The sequence below is a fragment of the Muntiacus reevesi genome, chromosome X (assembly GCF_963930625.1).
Source record: "Muntiacus reevesi chromosome X, mMunRee1.1, whole genome shotgun sequence".
In the NCBI taxonomy this organism is placed as follows: domain Eukaryota; kingdom Metazoa; phylum Chordata; class Mammalia; order Artiodactyla; family Cervidae; genus Muntiacus; species Muntiacus reevesi.
In genome coordinates, this window is record NC_089271.1 from 102,946,341 (window position 1) to 102,967,116 (window position 20,776).

A 20,776-nucleotide genomic window follows, 5' to 3' on the forward strand; every position below is an offset into this window, starting at 1 on the left:
CCCCATCTGATTTGCCAAGGAGTTGTCCCTATCCTCTCAATGGTTGCTGTTTTTTTAGCATCGACATGAAAATGAAGTAAGGACATTTTAGGTTATGGTGGGGTGATCATAATCTTCAATTAATTAATGAGCTTCTTGAAATAATGTTCTTTTGGAATAAAGCTTGTGTTGGAAATCAGGGATTTCATAAATCATAGGATACACAGTCATGAGCCTAGAAGTTCTCTGGGCAGCAAGTCTTTGTTTTATTCTGAGTGAATATAAGCTGGATTGAGCATTATGAAACTGTCAGATCTGCCATGTTTATCCTCAGTGGCTAAAAGATGTCTTTCGAAATCTTCCCTTCACAGTTCTGACCCCATCCCAGTCTTGATTTGTTCACTCTCCTGTTTTCTTCTTTTTCTCCCTTCCATTTGACTATCTAGTTAGGGATAGTTCTAATGTTAATTGTTGTTGTTGTTCAATTGCTAAGTAGTGTCTGACTCTTTGCAACCCCATGGACTGCCCCATGCCATAGGCTTCCCTGTCCTTCACTATCTCCCTGGAGTTTGTTTGGATTCTTGTTTATTGAGTTGGTGATGCTATCTAATCATCTCACCCTCTGCCACCCTCTTCTTTTGCCTTCAGTCTTTCCCAGCACCAGGGTCTTTTCTAATGTGTTGGCTCTAGTGCTTATTCTTGCCAATAATTTCTCATTACACCTTTAATTAAGTAATTTTAAAAACATTACTACTCTCATGCAAACTTATATCCTGTTTTAGAATAAAATAGCTTCTTTGAGTCTTATTCAAGGAATTGCAGGCAATCTATTTCCTCTTCCTGGCTTTATTTTCTCTATAGATCTTATTGCTGTTGTTCAGTTGATAAGTCATGTCTGACTCTTTTGCGACCCCATGGGCTGTAGCCCACCAAGTTCCTTTAACCATGGGATTTCCCAGGCCAGAATACTGGGATGAGTTGCCATTTCCTTCTCCAGGGTATGTTCCTGACCCAGAGATCTAACCCTTGTATCCTGTGTCTCCTGCAACAATGTGCAGCAATGGTAGTGTTGAGTAGTTGCAACAGAGGCCTGCAAAACCTAAAATGTTTACTATTTGACCCTTTACAGACCTCTTTGCAGTTCCCAATCCCAAACATTTAAGAATGTGATGTTTTACAGAATTTTGTTTATTAGAGTCTCCTAGAGAATAGTTATAATAATAATTGTAAGTTTAACAGTCATTAAGTATAATTATCCAATATTGTCCATTAGGATATGTCAGACATTGTGCTAAAATGATATGATTCAATCTAATTTTAGCCTCATATGACCCATGGGATAGGTGCTATCAGGTTTACTTTTTAGCTGATGAAGCTGTGATTCAGGAAAGCTTAGTAATTTGCCCAAAGATCTCTCAGGTGGACTTTAAGCACAATTCTACATGATTCCAAACTTGTCCAATATATTTTATCCAGAACCTTGGACTTAGTAAAGTGACTTAGAAATCTGATCACAGCTGCTATGTGACCCTGAATGATTCTTTTCCTCTGTGGACCTCTGTTTTCCTATCTTTCAAATAAAGAATTGGAACAGAAACACCTTCAGGTTCCTTTTGGCCCCAAGACAAGAAGCTCTGCTTCTAGGAGACCTTAGCCAGCAGACAGCTGTGGAGTGGTCTGAGGCAGGACGTGGCGAAACATGGCCAATTGTCCGAGGAGGAGGTTGGTCCTGAGTTGAGGGAGGGTTCAGGTTGGGCTAGGATGGTGGGCAAAGATGAAGCACTACTAGCATCTAAGAATGATATTTGATGGGCCCAGAGTGACTGACTTCATGCAAATCATAAGAAATTAACAGCATTTGCAGTCTTAGTGCCTTTCCTCTTTTCTCAAGAGGAATCTATTTCCTACCACATCTGGGGGTGTATTGTGTTTGGAGAAGTTGCTCAAAAAGTGATTGTTGAGTGATGGAGGCAATTAGTCAACATTCAGTAGAACAATGACTTGGAAACTTCTTTCAACAACCATTAATGCTGTCCAGGCCCTTTCATCTTGCTAGGCTGACTCATGGCTTGATTCCACACCCTCTGTGGTCCAGAATCTGTGCTTATTTCTTAACTCTTTAGACCTGACTTCTGCTCCTCAGAGTTCCATTGCTGCTAAAGAGAAAGAGTGTGGGGTTAGCAACCAACACTCACTTCCATCTTCAAGTTGGGATGTTCGTGCAAGTGGTTTATTAATCAGAAAAGGAAGGAAGGCCAGGGAAGAGGGGGAAGAGGAGGCTGAGCCAAAGATGTTGATTGGTTTTCCCAGATCTTCCCAACAAAGCACCATAGACTTGGTGACTTCAAACAACCGAAACTCAACTGCCTCATTTTTCTGCAGGCTAGAAGTCTGAAAATGAGGCACTGGCAAGACTGTGCTCCCTCAAAAACTTCTAAGGGAGGATCCTTCCTTTTGATTCCAGCTTCTGGAAGTCCCAGGCTTTCCTTGGCTTGTAGCAGTCTAATTCTAATCCGACTCATTCCTCACATGACCAGCTTCCTGTGTGTATCTGTCTCTACATTCAAATTCCACTTTTAAGGAGACCATATTGGGCTAAGGACTCTCATCTTATTTTAGCTACTTATACCTGCTTTCCAAATGAGGTTACATTTTGCAATACCAAGAATATCTTCTGCGGGCACACAATTCAACCCAGAATGGTTCGATCTGAGTTGACAGTCCTGGGGAGGGTGGTTCCAGCCTGACCCTGCACAGGAACTCTGAAGTTTGTAACAGCTCAAAGTTATCCCAAGCAGGCGACATATAAAGACAGCAAAAAGGCATCGGAGGGGATCGGTTGGCAGTTTAGTCTCTAAGTCGTGTCCGACTCTTGTGACCCCATGGACTATATCCTGCAGGTTCCTCTGCCCATGGGATTCTACAGGCAAGAATACTGGAGTGGGTTGCCATTTCCTTCTTCAGGGGCTCTTCCCAACGCAAGAATCGATCCTGGGTCTCCTGTATTGCAGGCAGATTCTTTATGACTGAGGGGATCAGGGAACACTAATGTTACCTGCTTCAAGAGGCTGAATAAGTTTGCAAATGCTCCGATAATGACTTTAAGCCTGATTGTAACAGTGACTAAGAATGCTTAGAGGGTGTGAGCAGGGGAGGGCAGGGAGGAGAGAGCTGGAATGCTAGGGCTTAGGTGGGATTGATTTCCTGGTTCTGTGCTCCTTGCCCTACTCCAGCTTCACAATTTCCCCATGTCTCAGTTGCCCTTCCTCAGAGCTGACTTTCAAGTTGACAGATTCTCTGGCCTTGCTTCTAGACCAGACGCTAGAGTCTCTCATAAAGGCCTAGTACGGGGAAAGGACTCCTTTTCCTTCCATTGTGAGCCTCAAGAACAGAGGCTCCTAAATATGTACACAGTCCTCTGGGGCTTGTTGTTGTTTTCCTTTTATTTTATTTATTTCTTAATTTTAAATTAATTTTTATTGGAGTCTAGTTGCTTTAGGAGTGGGGAGCTTCCTTGGTGGCTCAAACAGTAAAGAATCTGACTGCAATGCAGGAGACCCAGGTTCGATCCGTGGGTCAGAAAGATTCTCCTGGAGAAGGAAGTGTCTACCCATTCAAGTATTGCTGCCTGGGAAAGCCCATGAACAGAGGAGCCTGGTGGGCTACAGTCCATGGAGTTGCAAAGAGTTGGACATGACTTAAAGACTAACACGCACACAGTTGCTTCACAGTGTTGTGTTAGTTTCTGCCATACAGCGAAGTGAATCAGTTATACATATACACATATCCCCTCATTTTTAGATTTCCTTCCCATTTTTTGGCTTCCCTGATAGCTCAGTTGGTAAAGAACCTGCCTGCAATGCAGGAGACCCTGGTTCAATTCCTGGGTCGGCAAGATCCCCTGGAGAAGGGATAGTCTACCCACTCTAGTATTCTGGTGTGGAGAATTCCATGGACTTCGGCCCATGGGGTCGCAACGAGTTGGACACGACTAAGCAATTTTCACTTTCCCATTTAGGTCACCACGGAGCACTGAATAGAGTTCCTTTTGCCATAGAGTAGGTTCTCATTAGTTATCTATTTTACACATAGTAATGTATTTAATCTCTGGGAGTTGTTGATGGACAAGGAGGCCTGGCATGCTGCGATTCACGGGGTCGCAAAGAGTCAGACATGACTGAGTGACTGAACTGAACTGAACTGAACTGAATGTGTTTGTTGCATAGGCATAGCAGAATTTAGTACCCCCTGGCCTCTTATGCCAAATCTCTATACTTGCCTAGCTTTCCAACTTCCAGAGGCATTTTGGCTTTTTTGAGGGACTCCACCTCCTCTTCTGCCCTCATTCAGAACCATCTTTGGTGTTAATTTAAACATACTTCCTGTGGATTCCAATTCTATAGGATCAGGGATGTTGTAGGCGGTGAGGAGTAGAAGAGGGGAAAGCCACATGCTGTGGTCTTCTGAGCCCCACTCCTTCATGCCCTCCTTCTCCTCCTTCTCTCCCCACATCTCCAGTAGTGCTCTCTTCTGCATATCCAGAACTTTTTCAATAAGGGAACTCTCTGATTCTGATTAGATCCCAGGCACTAGACTTGAAGTCACATGTTCAACTTTTCCACTAAAGAACACTGTGGACTGTTTCCCCACCTGTCTTTTTGCTAGGTCTGCAGGGAATGCAGTCATTTACTTATTGGTCCACATCTAGGTGCTTTAGTTGGGTTTGTCTATATCCTTCTGCAGCAAACACAGTTCTTCCTACCTGAAGATGGGACTGCATAGCCAGGTTGTATACCACCAGTTTAGGTAGTTGAAATTAGAACCCATCACCCTGGTATGATTTTAGGGTCACCAGATTCCAGCTTCCCAATCACAAAGTTATAGATGCCTGAAATTCTACCTTTAGAGATCCATTCTTTGTCTCAGGCTTACTTTCCTTTTGATTTGCACAGACCCCAGAGATGCCTGGTAATTCTTCTTAGGCATCAGCGGTCTAGTAAGGTTCTCTGCTGGCAACAGGCAAGTTTGGGGGAGATAACAAAAGGCACTTCATCAAATATTAAGAGTAAGGAAAAGAGATACAATAAAAATATTGAAAACAGCATCCTAGTGGAAGGTGGCAGTGGAGATCCTGAACTTTGACCTTCTTTACACTTTGGGCAGTGAATAGATGTAAATGTGGTTGGTGCGTTTGGAGGATGAGTTCGGTGTTGTGAAGGAGTCTTTTCCTCTCCTTTCAGTGTTCCAGTGCATTGAGGCCATGCACACCTGCCTCACTCAGGACCAGCTGGTGGTGTAATGGCAAAGCACTGCTCTGGAGGTCGATACATGGATGGTGGAGTGGGTCACAGACGGGCTCAAAGCCCTTGGCCATTTCCTGGGAGTCTGTGGCTCATACCAGGAACTGGATAATCCAGCAAGGTAGCCAGTGCGGACCCCACAGGTTCTTGCTGTGTAGGATTCATGATTGTTTTCACCAGTTTTAAAGTCCTTAATTTTGTCTTCAAACCTGTAAATTGTGAGTAATAGAATTTGACAGGCTTGGGCAAGCTTAGTGACGTGTGCTTCTTGGCATTTCCCAGAAATGCAGGATTAAGAAGCCGTGAGTATCGGACTAGGCAGCTGATGTCCTTCCAGGCGGAAAGCACCATCTTTGGTGGTGGACACCCACCATCAGAGAGCTCTTCCCAGATACCAGGATCATGTGGATACAATGTGGAAATCATGCAATTGTGTGGAAACACCAGAGTTTGTATCCCATCTGTCCTATTCAGGATGCCTCCTTCAGTTCTGGCTACATGTTTAGGTTCTAGCGCCCTTCTCCAAGTGACTGATACAGAGAATAGCCTTCTTTTCAAGAAAGTCCCTGCTCCATATAAGACACATAAGTGAGGCTTTACTCTCCCAGTCCTATCACTCCAACCATTTTTTAATACTTAGTAGCATCTATATGAAGAATTATATAGGGATGCAGACAGACAGAAGAGCTAGAATGTATGGTAGCTGAGTTCTCTAAGGTGATATGATATTGAAAGAAGAATTAAGTTTATTCTGTAGTGCTCCCCAAATGATGTAACAAAATCAGTGATGAAAGAGAGCCTGGATCTCTTACTTCTCCTTTCCTGGGTGGCTCAGCCATTTTGTCCGAGTGGTGCAGGTTTGGTTCTTTTTAAAATTTAATTAATTTTAAAATTAATTAACTTTAAAATGTTAGAACCAACATAAATATTAGAGACCATCCAAGTTAACTTCCTTATTTTTCAGATCTGGAGATGATTGAGAAATAAAGTATCTTCTGTAAGTCACAGGTCATAAGTCTTAGTCTAGCATTCCTTCTTCTATGCCATGCTCTGCACCTAACACTTCTTTCTCCCTCCCTCACCCCTTCTCTCTCTTTCCCTCCCTCTGCCCCCCTCCCTCTCTACCTCCCCCTTTTCTGCAGATAAACTGAAACCTTTCTGGTGCTATAATATCTCTGTGTATCCAATGTTGCAAAACCGAGTGGGCGAGCCATATTCCATCCAGGCTTATGTCAAAGAAGGTGGTATGTATGGACAAGGTGTCATTGGGCAAAGGAAACTCTGGGGCCTGTCCAACATTTACTCAAGGCTGTGAAGGCCTGTAGCTTGTTCACAGTTGTTTTAGTGCTCATCCGTGCTGCACATTTAGCTTGTAGTAAGCTATGTATACTTATTACAATTTGTAGAAGTTGACACAGTTGTGGTCAGAGTATGGAGTCAATGAATTTTAAAGCTGCGGTGGACATTAGAGATCATCAAGTCCAAGTCCCTCATCTCACAAAAGCAAGGCTCAGAGAGGTGAACCAACTTGCCAAAAGTCACAAAGAAACAGCGCTAACAGCTCTATAATCAGAAAAGACCAAGCTAGGGACCCTAAGAGTTAACTGTAACTTGTTGGAGATGCTAAAAAATTATATTTGATTGTATAGCAATAAGCAAAGGTTTTATTGGTGAACCACTCAGACTGTAACTTCTGCCTTTTTGGAAGTTAACATCTTCCAGATTCAACCTTAGGAAATATATCCTGTCACTCAATGATAGCTCATGGAAGCATAATCTTCAACTGTTTGATAATAGCTATTACACGTCTGGATGAAAAAGCTGGGTGCCAAATTAGTGAGAGGTCTATGAGGAAGTACTCTTTCTCTGGTCTTTGACTCTGCTTCTCTTCCTGTTTGAGAGGCATGATTCCAGACAACAGTTTTCTCAAGGCAAGTTGATTCATCGTTTCCCTACTCTGCCCCACCTCCCACCCCCAGCACTGATTACAGTTTGAGGACTGGGCAGAGACTTTGTAGGGGAAGGACCTGCTGGGGTGTGATTCGGTGTTCATTTGTCTCCCCGTCCTATAAAGTTCCATCAGCAGGTCCTGTGATGAAGGCAGAGAAGATTGGTGTGAGGACAGTCACAATTACATGGAAGGAGATTCCCAAGCATCAGAGAAATGGTTTCATCAACAATTACACCATATTTTACCAAGTTGAAGATGGAAAGGGATTCTGTAAGTGAGCTTATAGTCTAGCTGAAAGAAGCCTGAGCCCCAGATAGATGCTGTGGATAGACCTGCTATCGGGGTAGCTCCTATGGTGGGTGCCCTGCCATTTTGCAGGAATCACTTAACTTCCTTGAGATTCTCTGAAAACAGTGTCAAGGGTGTCCATCTCTTGAGTTTTTAAGAGTCAAATGAGATTGAAATGACTGTACCTGAGATTCCTATAGGGACCAGAGAAATTGATATAATTTGTGCCCATCAGGCTGTGAACAGTGGGCCTCTAGGGAGCTCTTGATCTTTACTCCAGAGTGGGACATGCCTAGATTAAAGGCTAGAGGGGACAGACCCTGTTTGGTGGCACTTGCTTCAGTGCAGGACCCTTTACAATGGCTTCTACCATCCACTGCCTTTTTCTTGCATCTACAATATTGCCTGACATCCTCAATTGTGGGCTAGGCCTGGGTTTCTGTTTAGGCTAATTTTCTTTTGGTTATGGTAAAATCGATATAATGTACATATAATGTAAATTTTACCACTTCAAACGTGAAAGTATACAATTTAGTGGCATTAAGTATTAAACATCCGTAATGTTGTAACCATAAAACTACTTAATTCCACTCCAAACAGGAACTGTGTACCCATGAATCAGTCACTTCCTTACCCTTGACCCAGAGTCCGTGGCAATCACAAAACTCCTTTCTGTTTCTATGGGTTTCCCTATTCTGGATATTTCATATAAACAGAATCCTACAATATGTAACCTTCTTTTTTTTTTTTTTTGCCTGGCTTCTTTCACTTAGCATAATGTGTTCAAAATTCATCCATGTTGTAGCATGTATTAGCACCTCATTCCTTTTTATGGCTAAATAATATTTTATTATATCAAGAAACATTTTTTTAATCCATTCATCAGTTGATAAAACATTTTAGCCACTGTGATTAATGCTGCTATGAACATTGGTGCATAAATATCTGTTTGAATCTCTGCTTTTAATTCTTTGGGGGGTATATACTAGGATTAGAATTGCTGGGTCATTTGGGAATTCTAAGTTAACTTACTGAGGGGCCACCAAACTGTTTTCCATAGCAGTTATAACAATTTGCATTTCCACTAGCAATAAATTAGAGTCCTAATTTCTCTACATCCTTATCAACACTTGTTATTTTTCATTTTTAAAAAGCGTGGCTGGCCTAGTGGGTATAAAATGCTATCTCAATGTGGTTTTTTAAAAAATGTATTTATTTTTAATTGAAGGATAATTGCTTTACAACATTGTGTTGGTTACCATCATGTATCAACATGAATCAGCCATATCAATGTGCTTTTGATTTGCACTTCCATAATAACTAATGTTGTAGAGCATCTTTTATATGTGTTTGTTGGCCATTTGTATATCTTCTTTAGAGAAAGTCTTCTCAGTCTCTGCTCGTTTTTAAATCAGGCTGTTTGTCATTCAGTTGTTGAGTTGTTAGGGTTTTATTTTTTAAAGCATTCTGGATACAAATTCCTTATCAAATGTATGATTTGCAAGTATTTTTTCCCATTCTGTGAGTTTTTCACTCTCTTGATAGTGTCTTTTGATGCACAAAAACTTTTAATTTTGATGAAGTCCAGTTTAATCTTTCTGCTGCTTCTGTGCTGGTGTCATATTTAAGAAGTCATTGTCATATTCAAGGCCATATAGATCTACCCTGTGTGGTTTTCTAAGTGTTTTATAGTTTTAACCCTTATATTTAAATCTTTGATCCATCTTAATAAGCTAATTTTAACGGATAGAGAGATAGGAGTTTTAGATGGCCAAGCTTGGAAGCACAGGTTCCAGTGCTCTTATTTGAACTCCAATAAAGCACAGTTTTCACTTGGGTGTGGCTGTGGTGTTTGAATTCTTTATTTTTCCTTTAGCCAAGACAGTCAACTCCAGCATCCTGCGGTATGACCTGGAGTCCCTGACACGAAAGACCTCTTACACTGTTCGGGTCATGGCCAGCACCAGTGCTGGGGGAGCTAATGGCCCCGGGATAAACTTCAAGACATCGTCAATTAGTGAGTACTCTTTTAGTCCCTGGGAATGTCTCCTTGACATTTCCTTAGGCCAGTCACAGATGGTGTTTGCCAGGGACAGGGGGAAGCCAAAAGAAAGGGCAAAGTAAGAAGAACCATTTGTTGTCTGACTCACTGGCCTTCCAGGAAAGCATATGAGTGATGGGAGGGAGAGCAGGAAGATTGAGAGCTGAATTTGGAAAGATGGTTCGTTTTGCTTCTTCCTCACGGGTAGCCCCAAATCTTCATAGAGAGGAGGGATCAAGTTAATGCCAACTTCACTGACACTTCAAACCAGCCCCACCTCAAGACTGTCCCCAGTTCACAGTTGTCAATCCCTGTGTGTCAAACAAGGAAAAACCTTGCACCACTGACCCACTTAATGTCATCATTTGTGGAGTCTTTTGAGTGAAAAAGTGCATAATATGTTCTAGTAATCAGATTTTATATTAAAAATGGGAGCAAGAAAAATTTAATAAATAAAACAATAATGTAAAATATAATGTGATTCATCTGATGCTCGTGGGTGCTATTCAAGAGGGGAAAGAAGATGGGCTGAGAAGGGAGATGAAGGAGAAAGAAGGAGGGAAGATGGGAGAAACAGGTTAATTTTTCCAACTCTTTGAATGACAGAGATTTGATTGTAAGGATATACTAACACTGTTTTTAAAAATGAAACTTAAAAGTGAAGGGATATTGCAAAATTTCAATAAAAGCTAGAAACAGTCTAAGTATTCTTGGAAGTCCCTTGTTTATCATCATGTTTCCAAGAGAAGAAAAGCAGTTTATGGTTCTAGAAAATGTGGGTATAGCATGTGTTTCTACACAGAAAACACATTCTTTTTTATTGACTGAAACATTGTCTTTAGGGACTTCTTTTTTGATATTGCTCTTTAAAATCTTTAAAAATCATGTTATCTTTTTACAACACTAGACACAAATTGCATTATCTGGTGGAATTTCTCTAGGGGTCAACTTGAAGGCAAAAGTCTACCTTGGAGCTTAGAAGTTTTTACCCTTGCTTCTTATAGATCTCCCTGCTTCTATCTTTGATCCTCTACCATCTGTTTTCCACACAGCAGCCAGAGTTTAAAATCCTAGACTCCTTGCTTAAAAGCCACCAATGGCTTCTGTTGTATTTTAAATAAAACCTAAACTCCTTCCCATAGCTTTCAGGACACTTCCTCATCTGTCCCTTCCTGATCTCACCTCTCACCACTTCCCAATTATGTTTGCATTTATGCTCCTGCATCTGCTCTTTTTTCTGTCTGGAATGCTTTCCCCAGAATGAACATGGCTCGTTCCTTCTCATTATTCACATTAGCTCAAATTTCACTTCTCCCAAGAGCCTTCCTTTGCTACCCTATCTAGAGGTGCTAACTCCTATCCCACTTTACCCTAGTTATTATCTAATAATAAAATAATTTTTAAAATACCCATTTTATCTGAAATAATCTTGCATTATTTATTGTCTGAATTCTTGTACCAGAATGTAAACTCCATGAGAGTAGGGATTCTTGTGTTTCTTGCTGTTTATTTATTTTACTACTCAGAATAGTGTTTGGCAAATTATAAGTGCTCAGAAATGTTTATTAAATGAATGAAACTGGAGGATGAACCTGGGGAACATAATTTCTGTCAGTATTATTCAGGGAGAGGAGAAATGGAATGAGTTTAAATTAAATTGAAAGAAAATTGGCAAGGAATATGTTGCTAAAACTACTGGAAGGAAATATTACACTTTGATTTTTGTCAAGAAAGTAAGGAGCTCAGCCTACTACTGATTTTGTTCTCCTTTTCCCAAAGGTGTCTTTGAGATTTTTCTTGTAACTTCTCTGGTTGGAGGGGGCCTTCTTATTTTCATCCTCCTGATGGTGGCATATGGCATCCAAAACCCCAAGTGGGTTTGGAGACAACAATGCGAGCCCTCAAAATGAGGGGTGGAAAGGGAGTGGAAGGCACCATAAAGAGGGTGCTCTGCTATTTAGGCATGTTCATTTATTATTTTTTTGTTTTTTTTACCTAGCTACTGAGTTTATCATGTGCCTTACACTGTGGCACATTAGAATTCTAACTGGAGCAGAGGACCTCCACCCCCGACAGCCCCATGCCCCAGGCCTAGGACTTTTTGAAGCCAGGGAGGTGTCAGCTGCTTTACAGGCTTTATCTACTATGTTCTAAAATTGATACTAGAGTTGGAGGGAAGATCCTCTCTCTCAGTGTCTAGTGGGGAACACTGGCAGCAGCAAAGGGTCTCCAGGTGGCCAGCTTCTCTTCTAGGTAGAGTAGGGAGCAGGGTACCCATGGAGTTGGAGCTCTGGTCAGCGCATGCCCAGGATAGATTGGTCCTTGCTAATTACACAGTGTTGGAGGACTGGCTGAAGGCCATTTGTCCTGCCTGCTCTGGCCACTGTAGGGAAGGAAGTCTGTCTTCAGGGTCTTGTCCTCTCTCTCCCCAGGGAGCCTCATTCTACCCTGAGTGTCACGGGCTCCCTCCCTGGTAGACCTCTCTCTCCAGAACTGCACAGTTGTGAGTCTTCTCTGCCAAGCTGTGCTTGTGTGTGCATGTGTGCTAAGTCACTTCAGTAGTGTCTGACTCTTTGCAACCTTAGAGACCCTAACTAGGGACCATAGCCTGCCAGACTCCTCTGTCTGTGGAATTCTCCAGGCAAGAATACTGGAGTGGGTTGCCATGCCCACCTCCAGGGGATCTTCCCAGCCCAGGGATTGAACCCATGTCTCTAATGTCTCCTGCATTGGCAGGTGTGTTCTTTACCACTGACGCCACCTAGGAAGACCAAGCTGTGCTTAGTTACGGTCAAACTAAGTCAACCTCAATTCCCGTGGATTGTAACTGAATCTTCAGCACAGATTCTTGTACATTTTTCATATCTAAAAGCTCCCATTTGCTATTATTTTCTCCCAATCTGAGGGCTGTCTTTTCACCTTACTTATAGTTTCCTTTGTTGTGGAATAGCTTTTAAGTTTCATTAGGTCCCATTTGTTTATTTTTGCTTTTATTTCCAATATTCTGAGAGGTGGATCATAGAAGATCTTGCTGTGATTTATGTCGGAGAGTGTTTTGCCTATGTTCTCCTCTAGGAGTTTTATAGTTTCTGGTCTTACATTTAGATCTTTAATCCATCTTGAGTTTATTTTTGTGTATGGTGTTAGAAAGTGTTCTAGTTTCATTCTTTTACAAGTGGTTGATTCATATCAATGTATGACAAAACCCACTGGAAAAAATAAATAAATAAATAAAAAGCTCCCAGGTGGTGACGATGCTGCTGGTTGGAAACCACACTTTGAGAATCACTGCTCTAAAATATGAGTCTCTTATAAGACTTAGAGTGTTACCTTTCCTGGGGAATAAATCTCAAACAAATGTCTCTGTGATAGTGTGATTCTCGGCACTAGGACCAGGGGGTGGAGATGCGGTGGCAGGAGAGTGGGAAAGAGTAGCTTTCTGGAGAAAGGTCTCCCTCCATTATGTCGCACAAATGACTTGCAGTTTCAACCCTCCCCCTGCCTCCCCACAAAGTACTTTGCTTTCTCAGTTTCCATCAGGAGGCTGTGAGCTTGCCATTATTCAATAGGGAGCCGTACAATTCCCCATGTGTGTTTGCATGCTCAGTCGTGTCTGATTCTTTGTGACCCATGGACTGTAGCCCACCAGACTCCTCTGTCCATGGAAGTTTCCAGGCAAGAATATTGGAGTGGGCTGCCATTTCCTTCTCCAGGGGATCTCCCCAACTTGAACCTGGGTCTTGCGTCTCCTCCACTGGAAGGCGGGTTAGCATTCTTTTGGCTTGGCCATGCAATACAAGTAGAATGCTTCTTGGACGTACTTCCTGTTTTAAAATCTTCTCTCTTATTAGCAAACTGAAGCACCTATGTTGACCTGATGTTCCCAACCCTGCTGAAGGCAGTATAGCCATGTGGTTTGGGGATGATTTCAAGGTAAACACTCCTGTTTCTATTAAGGAGACTGTGAGCAGGCTGGTTATGGGAGGTGGACAGGATGATGCAGGTGGGGAGCAGTCCTGGGCTGAGATTTGCACAGGGTTCACATAAGGGGCACTCGAGGTTTAAACATCCCAGGGAATGGCTGGCAAGACAAGTGGAATCAGACTTCCTGGAACAACTTTGACCTCAATCTTTGGACAAGAGGAAAGGGCTTCACGAGGCTCATAGAACCTGGTGTTTGCTGGGTATAGAACTGGTCCTATAAGGGATGCCACAGAAGAAAGACACTGGCCTTACCTTTAAGGACCTGACTGTCCAGTTAGAAAGCAGGAGAGCCCAGCGATAAGGTTGGAGGCCATTGAAACAGCAGCCAAGAGCAAATTAATCCAGAGACCACCTGGGGACTGCTTATGTGCATTTCTGTCCAAAGGCTAGGGCAGGCTGCATCAAATTGTTTTTCTCAGATTGGAGACGTTGGCAATGGGTATTCTCATGAGTTATTAATAATAGAAAGTTTCCTTTCACATACATTTTGAAAGTGAAAACTGTTCTGAAATTTTTAAGGTTTAATTTCCTGGTTAAGTAGAAATAAGCCCAATCAAGTATAACCTTTAAATCCTTATTATTGAAGGACTATTTTCATTATCCCTTGATGCAGGAAGTTTTAGTATTAGCCCTCATTTCAACTCAGAAGACTTTTTTAACGTGGGCATTAAAATTATTTTATTATTTATTTAATTAAATTCTTGTGATTTTGATTTTCTTCTCTCATCATTCATGTATTATCCTATTTAATTTCCTACTGATCAAAAGTTATTAACAGAGTAAATTAATTCATAGGAAGTATTGTTTGATGTCTAAAATGTTTTTTGAATTATCTGCAGTACCCAATTATTAATCACTCAATATATGCCAGGCATTGAACTAGGCTCTGGGAATGCAAAGATGTCAGACCCTACCCCTGCCAGGAAGCCATCTTTGATTTTTCTGGTGATGTTGGGAAAGTCATTTTTCCTTATGACTGTGATTGTTCCATCTGTAAGAGTTTTAGTTTTGATGTTTCCATTTCCACTGGAATTTTCTGAGCCCATGATTATATGAAAAATAGCTTTGGGCTCCCTAGAAGAAGAAATTATTTGAATGCATGCCAGGTATCCCTGTTCTTCACTATTTCCCGGAGTTTCCTCAAGCTCATGTCCATCGAGTCTGTGATGCCATCCAACCATCTCATCCTCTGCTGCCCCTTCTCCTGCCTTCAGATTTTCCCAGCAACAGTGTCTTTTCTGCGATGAGTCAGCTCTTTGCATCAGGTGGCCAGAGTATTGGAGCTTCAGCTTCAGCATCAGTCCTTTCAGTGGATGTTCAGGGTTGATTTCCTTTAGGATTGACTGGTTTGATTGCCTTCCTGTCCCAGGGACTCTCAAGAGTGTTCTCCAGCACCACAGTTGAAAGCATCAGTTCTTTGGTCCTCAGCCTTATCTATGATCCAACCCTCACATCTGTACATAACTATTGTAAAAACCATAGCTTTGACTATATGGATTTTGTTGGCAAAATGATGTCCCTGCTTCTTAATATGCTGTCTAGGTTTGTCATAGCTTTCCTTCCAAGGAACAAATGTCTTAATTTCATGGCTGCAGTCACAGTCCACAGTGATTTTGCAGTCCAAGGAAGTAATATCTGCTACTGCATCCACTTTTTCCCCATGTACTTGCCATGAAGTGATGAAACTAGATGCCATGGTCTTTGTTTTTTGAATGTTGAGTTTTCAGCTGGCTTTTCCATTTCCTTTTCACCCTCCTCAAGAGACTCTTCAGTTCTTCTTCACTTTCTGTCATTAGAGTAGTTTCATCTGCATATTGGTGAATATGTTGCAATTGGTGAATATGTTGTTCAATAACGTTCTTGGTGAAAATGATGAAAAATGTGTCTTCTGTTTTGCTTTAAAACCTCAGGAACTTTTTGGCCAACCCAGTACTATAAGTTTGCTTTCTCAAAGAATTGTGAAAGGAAGTTTCTGAACCTGGCGTGGAAAGGACTGACATTCTTTGAAATGTGGTGATGCTCACGGTTAATACCTTTTATTTATTTTTTCCCATTTATTTTTTTATTAGTTGGAGGCTAATTACTTTACCATATTGTAGTGGTTTTTGTCATACATTGACATGAATCAGCCATGGATTTACATGTATTCCCTATCCCGATCCCCCCTCCCACCTCCCCCTCTACACGATCCCTCTGGGTCTTCCCGGTACACCAGGCCCGAGCACTTGTCTCATGCATCCAACCTAGGCTGGTGATCTGTTTCACCCTAGATAATATACATGTTTCGATGCTGTTCTCTCGAAACATCCCACCCTTGCCTTCTCCCACAGAGTCCAAAATTCTGTTCTGTACATCTATGTCTCTTTTTCTGTTTTGCATATAGGGTTATCGTTACCATCTTTCTAAATTCCATATATATGTATAAGTATACTGTATTGGTCTTTATCTTTCTGGCTTACTTCACTCAGTATAGTGGGCTCCAGTTTCATCCATCTCATTAGAACTGATTCAAATGAATACCTTTTAAAAGACGTTACAGGAGCTTCCTTTTGTTGTTCTCTATGATCTTTTTGTGGAGATAATGTTTCACCATAGGTATTAGCAAGGCAGTTATTAATAAGCTGTTTGTGTCTTCATACCCCATACTAAAACCAATCTTAAATGATTAGGGGCTCATTATTAAACGACTTATCTTTGACGTTAATCTTGCATCTGGGACTTTGTTTTAAAAGTCAGAGGACTGAATGAAATAGAAGTGAGTATGTCTGTTTATGTCATTTTGTGTATTTAGTCTCCTGTATTAGTGTTAGTCTATGACAAAAATAATGCTTTGGAATATTTAACAGTTTAGTCAATCATTGATAGCACTGTCCTGTAATATTAGCTATGAAACTCCAGTTCACCTCTCAACCTAATTCATCAGATTTTAAGATATCTTATAGTTCTCATCAAGACTTTCAAAAAAGATATTAAATTTCTTTTGAGGCAGCTTTCTGGGTGAATTTAAAGTTGAGGCAACTGAAAATTATCCATTTTCTTACAGTTCTTCATATTTATTTGAATATTATTAAATCTCTGAAAGGCACTGGGAACTTTGGATTTGAACTTTGAACACATTCATGATTTATTTTAAATCATTGAAATATCAGTTTTCTACTTGTTTGGAATAAAAGGCTAATTTGACAATGCAAATTTCAGGTTTGCTCAGGAAAAAAAAATAGATGTTTGTGATTAAACTGGAACTTTTATGTCAAATCCTGAATATCCTTCATATTTTCCTCAACCCTGATTACTACTTTTTATTAAGGCTGACTGAAATTTAAGAACCTTTTTAGATTTTCCTCTTTTCTGGTTTCCTAACATTCAATAATCAGTGGAAGTATCATCTCTGGGAGTTCAAAGAATCCTGTTTGTAAATTCAGCCACATCCTAGTTTAGTTTAGCAACCAATACAGTGGAGAGCATTGATTAGCAAAGTAAGTGAGAACCATGTAAGTGTAAGCATGTATTTCCACCATTGTTTAAGCAGGTAACTTTTTCCCTCCTCTGACTTGGTTATTGACTTTTCATCTGTTTCACTGCTACTAAAAGGATTATTGCTGTCTAAGGATTACCTAGGGCTTCCCTGGTGACTCAGACGGTCAATATTCTGCCTATAGTGCAGGAGACTCAGGTTGGATCCTGGATTCGGATGATCCCCTGGAGAAGAAAATGGCTACCTACTCTAGTATTCTTGCTTGGAGAATTCCATGGGCAGAGGAACCTGGTGTGCTCTAATACATGGGGTCACAAAGAGTCAGATATGTCCATGGGGTCACAAAGTTTCAGATATAGTAAGGAAATGCCTAGGGTTTCCCTGGTAGTTCAGATAGTAAAGAATCTGCCTTCAACAAAAGAGACCCAGATTTGATACCTGGATTGGGATGATCCCGTGGAGAAGCGAATGTCTACCCACTCCAGTCTTCTTGCCTGGAGAATCCCATGGACAGAAGAGCCTGGCAGGCTGAGTTCGTGGGGTCACAAAGAGTCGGACACAACTGAGTGACTAAGTATCCATGGGAGGAAATTATGAAGTTTTCCATTGCTGGAGTGACATACAGTTGACCTTGAGCGATGCCAAAGTTAGGAGCACCGGCTCTCCACACAGTCAGAAATCCACTCACATAACTTCTGTCCATACACCCAGTTCCTCCCCATCTGAGGTTCTACAACCTTGGTTTCAACCAATCACGAACAGTGTAGTACGAAAATATTTACTATTGAAAACAAGACACACAGTTAAAATCCATGTTGTTCAAGGGTCAGCTGTACTCAATAACAGGACAATCATTAGACTTCATCACAGCCTTGATGAAAGATACCTGAAAACCCAAAATTTCCATGACTGCTCTGAGTCTGTGAAGCCATTTCTGGTTATTAATAATTTAGCAAATGTCCCGATCCTGAACAAAGGATGTAAGTCTTCTAGTAATTAGAAAAGACTACCCTCCTTTGTTTAAACATACCAGTCTCATGAAGTCTTACATGTGGTAATCAGCCCCCCCAAATCTGAGCAATTCTGGGTGCAGCAAGACTGTGGGCTACAGAAAATTCATGAAGATTATCCTGAGCTCTTAAGGAGAACCATTAAACCATTACCTTCATTGCCTGACTCATCAGCGCTAACTTTTAAAATGCAGGAGCTTTGCATAACTGTCTCCACTAAGGAGGCACTTCCTAGGAAATATACATCTTCTCTTTAGTGGTGCCTGATTTGAATACAACAGGAGCTCTGGAATTCTCAAACAACACTGTGAGTATTCCATACTGAACCAAAGAACTCAGAACATAAAGTGATGCCACTTGAGTAATTTTTAGTGTCTTATCTTTAAAGTAGTAGCTCCTGTTAGGAGTACAATGACTGGAAGTGAAACCAACCAATTATTGCTGGCTTCAGCAGTGGCTGGAGACAAGAAAACAAAGGAAGAGACTCTGCTCTTGCCAGCTGGTGTTAAACTATCCCTTCCTCTCCACATTCTATCTCCTATCACCCAAGCAGAAGCAATAGCACGGTTTTCCTCTCTAGCAATCGCCCATTACACACACACAAACACCTCCACCACCCCACACGCAGGCTGTTCTTTGGAGCTTCAGTTCCCACTCAAGGCTGTGTCCTGGAGGCTGTTTTACCTGATTTCGCCTGCACACAAATGTATCACTATATGACCCTGCTTTCATTCATTCATTCATACATTTACTCAATTAATGTGTGCTGATACCCATGCTGCGCCACAAACTGTGCAGAGCATGGGATTGAGTTTTTAAAGGATGGATAAAGAAGTAAATTCTAGGGATAGTAACATACTTTTAGGTTGAATTATACAAAATTGCTATTTTCATAAGTCTAAAACAGTCACATATTGTCAATTTCAGCCTAGTAAACTAACTGTATCTTCTTTTTGGGTGAGGAAATGCTTATGTACCTTATCAAGATGAGATTAAGAGCTGTCAGCATGGTGACTAATATGTTAATATTAGTTAATAATACTGTACTGTATATCTGAAAGTTGCTATGGCAGTAGACCTTAAAAGCTCTCATCACAAGAGAAAACTTTTGTAACCATGTATGGGCTTCCGTTGTGGCTCAGCTGGTAAAGAATCCGCCTGCAATGTGGGAAACCGGGGTTCGATCCCTAGGTTGGGAAGATGCCCTGGAGAAGGGAACAGCTACCCATTCCAGTATTCTGGCCTGGAGAATTCCGTCCGTGGTGTGTCGAAGAGTCGGACACAACTGAGCAACTTTCACTTTCATGGCAGTAGACCTTAAAGGCTCTCATCACAAGAGAAAAGTTTTGTAACTATGTATGGTGGTATGCGTGCATGCTAAGTCGCTTCAGTCGTGGCCAACTCTTTGCGACCCTGTGGACAGGGGCCTGCCAGGCTCCTCTATCCATGGGGATTCTCCATGCAAGAATATTGAGTTGCCGCACCCTCCTCCAGGGGATCTTCCCAGCCTAGGGATCGAACCCACATCCCTTACATCTCCTGCATTGGCTGGCATGTTTTTTACCATTAGTGCCACCATACATGTTACCTTAAATAGAGTTAATGTGATGATCATGTCACATTGCATACAGATATTCAATCATTATGTTGTATACTTGAAAGTAATAAGTTAATTATATCTCAATTACTTTTAAAAAGAGTTATCAGGAAACTGCATTCAGTTTCAGAGTATAAACCCATTTGAGGTTCAGGCTGCTTTCACACAATGAATACTTTGAGACAGCTAGCAGCAAGATTGGCAAAAATACAAGTATGATGCGATATTACTACAAAGTCCTAATTGCATTACATAAATTACACCTGTCCTTCCTAAAATCCCTGCAGAGTTGGTATTATTAGCCCTGCTTTACAGATATGGAAGTTGTGACTCACATTATCACTTCTTCAGTCCAAAACTCTCATAGCTTGTGTAAGTGACTTCAGTTTCATTTTCAGTTCAGTCACTCAGTCCTATGCGACTCTTTGCGACCCCATGGCTGGATTCAAACTTACGCTTATGTTATTCTAAAGCCTAGATTCTCTCCATCAAACTCAAGCAGAAGTTATTATTGGTTTACTCTCCCTCAGTCCTCCTGCCACAAAATGCCATTACACACAGGGATTTCCTTCTGCATCCCCTAGGTCTAATTTTCTACAGCCTCAAGTTCCCAGAAAGATAAACCTTTAACGTTCCTATATTTTCCCCAGCCCCTGATCGCTGTCCTCCACCATCTCCCACCCTAGTGCCAGCATTTTAAAAAGATTTACTGCCAGAAGATTAGATTCCTTGTAACCATCAATAACCAATCTAACTACAGAGTAAGTCATGCAGCGAGTTCTGACCGACAACTTTATTGAAGAAAGCAGAAATAAACCCTCATATAATAGAAGAAGGGACCAAATCTGCAGGTGTTTGCGTTATCAGGTTCTGTGGCCTGATACTCACCTTCATGTGTGGGGTGGTATCCCACAGAGGTTCTGCTGTTTAAAAAGATCCACATCAAAGGTGCCCTGTCTTCCACAGCACGTGAGAGCAAGGAGAGTGGTTTGTAATTTATCAACACAGTTATGCAAGTGTTTCCTCTCTGGTCCAAGGGCTTTTCCTTTGCTTTTAAGCCCAGCTCAAGCCAGGGTGGCACTTACCCACTTATGCTGGGAAATGGAGTGCATTATTGTAACTTTAAAAAAATCTGCTTCTGTGAGACCACT

At 41.4% G+C, this 20,776-nt stretch overlaps 1 protein-coding gene across 1 annotated transcript in view; it reads left to right on the forward strand.

Moving 5' to 3' along the window:
• Positions 1 to 20,776, forward strand: part of LOC136154141 (interleukin-31 receptor subunit alpha-like) — an 87,907-nt gene that overhangs the window by 8,973 nt on the left and 58,158 nt on the right. The window contains exons 3-5 of the mRNA XM_065916416.1: positions 6,422 to 6,523; positions 7,354 to 7,500; positions 9,395 to 9,535. Of these exons, the coding sequence (XP_065772488.1) occupies positions 6,422 to 6,523; positions 7,354 to 7,500; positions 9,395 to 9,535 (390 nt within the window). The remainder of the gene's footprint in view (positions 1 to 6,421; positions 6,524 to 7,353; positions 7,501 to 9,394; positions 9,536 to 20,776) is intronic.